A 7,284-nucleotide genomic window follows, 5' to 3' on the forward strand; every position below is an offset into this window, starting at 1 on the left:
TCTTTTTTTTTAGCTCATCCTTCCTATTGTGTCTTTCTCTTCCAAACTGCAAAAGGTAGCGCGAGTGTCTTGCGAATGACCTGAACTCCTGTTTAACCCATGTCTGTAACGTATGTCCTTCTCCTGAACAGAGTGTTCTTAACTGTATTTTCGTTCTGCACTGCATTTCTGATGTTGTGTGTGAATGACAATAAAGCTGATTCTGATTCTGATTCTGATAACTCAGTCAATCCTAAAAATATTGAGTTAAAACTTTATGTGGTAATAGCCGAGTCTCATTTAAGTCATGACATCTCACAATATTGCATGAAATCACTCATATTATTCAAGATTTGACTGAAATAGCTACAACTCCATCATTTGTTTTATCATAAAATGATCTTAGTTTAAAACTCTGGCATGAAAAGCATCAGGAATGCTAGGCCTTTTAATTTGTCTGTGTTACTATTCTTTCACTTAAAATCAGCAGCAAAACTTACATTTTTCACTAAACTGACCTGAACACTGACCAGTATATCAAAACTATTCTTAGGCAACTTTTCTAGCTCAGCTGGAAGTGGGGCAACCACAGTGCAGATGATGAGCATCATATCTTTAGCTTCCCACTGCTTGTGTTTGACTGCAAGACTGTTAATGCCATCTGTCAGCGTACTCCATGTTAGACAACAAGAGACCCACAATCTGCAGGGGCCTAGATGAAGCACATGGCACTGGTGGCACTGCCCATTTAGAACCTTTTTTTCTGGAGGGAGAAGCAGATGGTGGCAGGCTCTCTTCTCTTACATCTGTTACCCCATCTTTGCTCTAGTCTTTCAGAGGTGGCACCTCCTTTGTGCCAGTTAGGAAGCATGAAGGTGCCCAGTGGCTTTGTGCAGTACTGAGCTCCTCTGTCCAGATTTAGTGTATTTTATTTAGTTTTACACCAATACACCTCATTTGAATGACTGAGTGATTAACAGTCTTCTGCAGAACTTGAAGACCTGCTGAAGGGCAGGGAAACAACTTGATCATCTGTAAATGAGAATGACAGACACGGGTGGTGGTTCCCATTGTTAGAAAAAGGGGCACCTGAGAGTGTATTCCACTTATCAAAGGACTGTTTAGCCTCCTCAAGAAAGTTTTTCCCAGCATATTGAAAAGAAGGCTTCAACTGATGGTGGTGTGCTAAAATCCCATTAGAGGAGCAGTTTCTAAAATACTCAGACCATATCTTCTAGCACCAACAATAATGCCAAAGTCACTTAAATCATCTTTCTTCCCCATTGTGATGCAGTTTGTACTTCAAGCTGTCTTCACCACATTTTGATGCCTATCTGTATTGAGTTGCCGCAAGCATCTCAGTACAGCTGTTAAAGAATTACTAAAGAGAACAGTAGGATTGTGAACATTTTGAATAAAATCAATTAACTCTACTAGAGCAACGGCTCGGAGTAGAGCCATTGCTCCTTCGCACTGAATGGAATCAGCTGAGGTGGTTCGGGCATCTGATTAGGATGTTTCATGGACACCTCTCTTTGGAGATTTTTCGGGCATGTCCCACTGGGAAGAGTCCTCAGGGCAGACCCAAAACTCACTGGAGGGATTATGTATCCTATCTGGCCTGGGAACACTTTAGGATCCCCCAGGAGAAGCTGGAGATTGTCGCTGGGGAAAGGGATGTCTGGGTTTCTCTCCTGGAAATATTGTCCCTGCAAACCAACCATGGATAATGGATGGATGGATGGATGGATGGATGGATGGATGGATGGATGGATGGATGGATGGATGGATGGATGGATGGATGGATGGATGTTGAGGACACTGACTTGTTAACCCCAATATGGCCATGACTGGCTAAAGTGGGTGTGGTTTATCAAAGATTCAATGTGATTTTAATTCAAACAAAATAATTTGATTAAAAAAAACAAAAAAACGGATGTTTCCCCTACCAAAATACAATTTTCAGGATGCATTCCTTGAATGACCCTCAAACATTCTGTACATAGAAATCTATGTGAAGTGTGTAATTCTATTTTTTAGAGGTTTGGAAATTGGCTAAACATTTTTATTATTGTAGCCATCTTGTCAATCACCACAAAAATCAGGAGGATTCTTCTTCCAATTCTGTAAAGGCTTAAAAGTTTCCCTTGAATCAGTTAAATTTTTTGCATATTTTAAAATTTTGAATGTTTGTGCTACATATGCATAATGCTTTATATTTTATAAATTAAAGAGTTGTTTACTTAGGAGCAAGAGAAAATTTTGACTTGCACCAGACTAAGTTTGAGTCATCTCTGATTTCTGTCAGATTTTTTTGACAAACTGTTGATTTTCTTGAAATTTTTTAATTTTACTGTTTATACTGACATTGCGTTGAACAAGGGTTTTTGGCCTTCCCTTTGCCATAAAGTTTTTATTAGCTTAAAATCTTTCCACTTCATTAATATCAAAGTTCACAGCCCCATCCAAAGCTTACCAAAGCCGCCAGGCTAAGCTGCGCTTGTTTATTATAAATATGTCATTTTTATACTCGTTTTTTTTTTCCATCCGCTCCCCCAAAACCCCTACCTTTATCTACCTCACCGCGTGACGGTACGCACGCCAACAGTGACACAATCGCGCTGTCCCCGCTCCTGCACAAAGGTCCCTTGGTGTGGACCGCGCACACCGCGCTCCGTTCAACCATCTGCTCTCTTTTTACCATATTTCTACTGGTTACGTAGCGTACTGCCCCACGTCTTTTTGGAGAATACTGCACCGACGTAAGCGCCAAGTATAAACGCCCCCACCGCACGCTCAGGTCCGTGTGCTGTTCACGGAGCCCTGCGGGACTCTAATGAGCCCTGAGGCCGAGCCGCCATCAGCTACTGCTGGAGTTAGTACGTCGTCAGAGCCACAGTAATAAACATGGAACGAGCGGGTTTAACCAAAAATGGTTAGTTGAGCTGAAATTCAGCAGGTGGCTTTACAAGACTCAATACAGTAAGGATGTTTTGTGCTTAGTGAAAATATTATCATTATTTACCAGTAAAATGATGCTATTATATTCAGCATTAGATGGATCAAGAGGATTCTGCTGGACGCTGATGCCTTGATGCAACATTCAGCCTCCAAGGGTTGACACCTCGTTTCCACCTTCACTGTCCAAGAGGTTTGACATCTCATCCTTGCTCCATTCTTCCCATTGTGTGGCTCCAAGAGGGCCCAGGAGGATGGGAGGATCAAGGGTCAAAACTTTTCTGCCACATCTACCAGATGGTTCCTAGACCGTCCTCTTCTGCCAAACCAGAGTTAGAACTCTCTTGTTTGTCTAGACAAGCCAGGGGTTGTCTACCAGAACTTTGTGTGCCTGACTAATTTGCCCCAGGCCTTGCTGCCCTGACAGATTTTTGTTTTTTGACTTTGTTGTTACCTCGTTCCTATTTTCTTAACACCCTCTTCCTACCAAACTCAAGAGTTATCATTTAATTGACAAACTGAAGCAATGGACAATACAAAAGGTAACCAAAGAACCCAAAAAACTTCCAGAAAAGTAAAGCTGATCTTCAAGGTCAAGCTACATCTGTGTCAGATCGCACCATCAAACGGTTTTAACCAAAGTGGACTTAATCGAAGATGACTGAGGAGGACAGCAAATCATAAAGTAATCTAAGTCACGATGTAAATATTTTCAAGGTCTCTGTAACTGATGTCACCCTGTCTGATCATTTCTCTGTTATCTATCTGACAGGCTCACAAACTCTCCTGTGACTGTACCACCTGAACTGCACTCTGAGAGGGCCTGCAATGAATTTGCCAACTACTTTGCAGAAAAAAAATAGAATGTTAATCTGCACATCCACACTAAATCCAATGTCAATGCTATGCTTAAACATAACAAATGCAGAGAAAATGGCTAAATTTCAGCTACTCAATGGTAAAAGCTTAGAAAAAATTATAAATTAATTAAGCTCCTCCTCATGCTGTCTTTATATCCTACCCACAACTTTCCTTACGAAAGTTCTTCCTGTCATTGCATCTGATCCGATTCAAATAGTAAACTCATCCCTCTCCTCAGGTTTTCTCCCAGGCTTTAAAAACAGCAGTTTTTAAATCACAAATCACTACTCCCTATGATTGGAGAATTATAGGCTAAACTCCAACCTTCCATTCATCAGCAAAATTATTGAAAAAGCTGTGTTTCAACAGTTAAATAGCTTCCTAACACTGACTAGGCCTGTCACGATAACAAATTTTGCTGGATGATTAATTGTCTCAGAAATGATTGCGATAAACAATAATATCGTTTGGAGGCCATTTTAATCTAATGTAATGATAATAACACTCTCAAAGATTAATAAACTTTACTTTCAAAAGAACACCTAACACTGGAACTGGAACACAAAATAAACAAAACAACTGAAAACAAAAATAAAATGGACTCTCAGCCTCCATTAACAAAAAATGCACTTGGAAAAAAAAAAAAAACCTATATTCAACCAAAACAGTACGGATTATTAAGTCTGTAAACTAAACTGCCCTTCAAAAAGTAATAATCATTAGTTTTTTATAGAGAAGACGGACAAAACTGACTGTTTTATAAACAAAAAGTGCAAACTAACAAAACACAAATACGACATACCGGCTCTCAGAGGTTCAGAGGTTCACCTCAGTGATTTGGTTTGAATCTGAAGTGCTCCCACACTGATTCTGTTACTTTGAACCTTGAAACCAATTCCACTTTGTTTTTCCCCCCAATATCAAACAGCATTTCTTTAGCTTGCTAACTCCTAGCAGGGGCTAATGCTAACGAGGTACAAGCCGAGGCACCTTGGCTGGCTACCTGACCTGATAGGCCACGCCCCCCTGACGCTAAGAGAAAGGGAGGGGTCAGTGAAGAGAACAGAGCCTTTTGTCATCCAGTGTCTTCAGTAGAAAGAGAGAGAGACGCGAAGGAACGATAACGCCAATAAATTAAACTTATTGACCTCATTTTAATTTATCGTGCGATAAATTGATTTATCGTTTATTGCGACAGGCCTAACAATGACCAACTGCTTTCATATCTTTCAGTCTGGTTTCCGTGCTCACCACAGCACTGAGACTGCCCTCGTCAAAGTGTTCAATGACATCCACATAAATACAGACTGTGGAAGAACCACAGTGCTGGTTCTACTGGACCTCAGCACAGCATTTGACACTGTTGACCATAATATATTATTAGAGCGACTGGAGAGTTGGGTAGGACTCTGTGGACCAGTACTTGATTTGTTCAAATCTTACATCTATCTACGCGCTCCCACTAGCTCAAGTCATAACAGGAAAAAAGATTAGTCACTAAAACTACACAGATGATACACAGCTCTACTTTACTATGTCACCAGATGACTCTGAACCTATCCTAGCCTAGCACTGAACAGATGCTTAGAACAAAACAATGCGTGGATGTTCCAAAACTTTCTCCAGCTGAACAGAAACAAAACTGAAGTAATTATCTTCTGACCTAAAAAGGCAGCATACAGCTTCAGTTACTACAGCTGGAAACTTGTGATCAGGCCTGAAATCTGGGTGTGGAGATGAACTCAGACCTGAACCTTCAGAGCCACATTAAGACAGTTACAAAGATGATCTTCTATCACCTGAAGAACATTTCCAGGATTGAAGGACTAATGTCCCAGCAAGATCTAGAGAAACTCATCCACACGTTTATCTTTAGTCGCATTGATTACTGCAAGTGTCTTCACAGGTCTGCCTAAAAAATCAATCAGACAGCTGCAGCTGATCCAGAACACTGCTGCTCATCTTCTCACTAAAACCAGGAAGATAGAGCACATCACCCCGGTTCTAAAATCTTTATACTGGCTCCCTGTAGCTCAGAGAATTGATTTAAAAAATACTTCTGTTAGATTATAAATCACTGGGAGAATGTTCTTTATCCAAAGAACATTCTCCCAGAAGCTTTGTGGCCTGTCACTGTGCAATCTGAAGCTTTTTGGCCAGTCACATCAGCTATATGTTTACAGACCCCAAAATATAAACATACAAAGACAAGAAGAACTCAGAAAGTGCAGACCTCTGCCAAAGCCATGGGGTCATTAAAAAATTGTAAGATCTGGATCTTGACCTTGATCCAGATCATCTCCAAAGTTTATTCAAACAAAATTACTTAAAAAAATGTCCAGGGGCAGAAGTCTTATAAAGAGTCACAGAGATTGCTTGATTGCAGTGATTGCTTCAAAAGGTTTTGCAACAAAATATTAAGGTAACGGTAGGTTTTTGTTAAGACAAGTTAAAAAGAGTTTATTTTTATAACATTTCTATTGAACTTAAACTTAAAAATATTAACAGATTTTCATGAGTTGAATTTTAGTAGATTTTTTGTGGTTTAAACTTATTTCGGTGACTTTTGTGGTTTTTTCTTTCTTTCATAAAAGTATACAAACAAATTTGTTTCCATCTGTATATTTGTGCTTCCAGTGGAGCATGGAACCCTACTGAAATGGTTCAGTTTTTTCTTCTTCTTCTGTAAATAAAAGTCAGATTGCAGCTCAAAGGAGAGTTAACTTCCTTATTAAGAGTTTAATTTTAGCGTTCTTTTTCAAAAAACGCACAACGTTGTATAAAGAAGTTAACGATTTATGTTCAGGCAGAAGAGCGCAGTTTTACCTGCTGCGCAATCACCTCGAGCTTGGCACAGCAAGTTAAAAACAACAAATCTGAACAAGAGAGAACTTAAACCAAAACAAAGACAGAACTATTAGGCCTTACCTTGTGGACTTATGAAGATGAAGACTGACGCCAGGAACAGCCAGCTGCCTTTACTCTCCATGATGTGAAGAAAAAAAACAACAAATAAACAAACAGGAAAAAAAAACGCTTAGATGCGGAATTTTAACAAGCAGTGGTTTTGAGGGAGCGAGTCCCGGGTCCGGGTCAGAACACGGTGCTCACAGCACCATGCTACTGTCTCCTTTGGTTGAGTTTAGGACAGGTTCTGTGGAGTCCCGGTGCGTCTTTTGTCACACTGTACCGAACCGACTGAACTTGAGTCTGAAAAGGAGCCTAGACTGAGCAGGACTGAGCAAGACTGAGCAGGAGCGCCACCCACAGCCCGAGGTGACTGCAGTTCTGCCCCCGCTGATGGAAGAGACCTGCCCATGTCAACAAAAATCAAAGCATTTATTATCGAAGACCAGTCTTTGTGTGTTTGGTTGTCTGACTAATAGTCAAATAGTGGTTCATGAACCACTGGGCTTATTTTATTGAAACATGCAGAAAGGAACCAATAGATGTAAATCTTCAACTGTTTAACTTTTGGATCCAACT

General features: G+C 40.3%; 1 protein-coding gene across 16 annotated transcripts in view; it reads right to left on the reverse strand.

Moving 5' to 3' along the window:
• Nucleotides 1–7,049, reverse strand: part of ptprz1a (protein tyrosine phosphatase receptor type Z1a) — a 197,760-nt gene extending 190,711 nt beyond the window's left edge. For 8 of the 16 annotated variants that reach the window (XM_037980715.1, XM_037980713.1, XM_037980712.1 and 5 more), the window contains exon 1: nt 6,727–7,047. In XM_037980715.1, the coding sequence (XP_037836643.1) occupies nt 6,727–6,787 (61 nt within the window). In that variant the 5' untranslated portion in view covers nt 6,788–7,047. Of the gene's footprint in view, nt 1–6,726 lie in introns of all 16 variants that reach the window. The other 8 variants (XR_005234290.1, XR_005234291.1, XM_037980724.1 and 5 more) reach the window with 4 other exon arrangements.
• Between the last annotated feature and the right edge of the window lie 235 nt (nt 7,050–7,284).

Source organism: Kryptolebias marmoratus, linkage group LG17, assembly GCF_001649575.2.
Source record: "Kryptolebias marmoratus isolate JLee-2015 linkage group LG17, ASM164957v2, whole genome shotgun sequence".
In the NCBI taxonomy this organism is placed as follows: domain Eukaryota; kingdom Metazoa; phylum Chordata; class Actinopteri; order Cyprinodontiformes; family Rivulidae; genus Kryptolebias; species Kryptolebias marmoratus.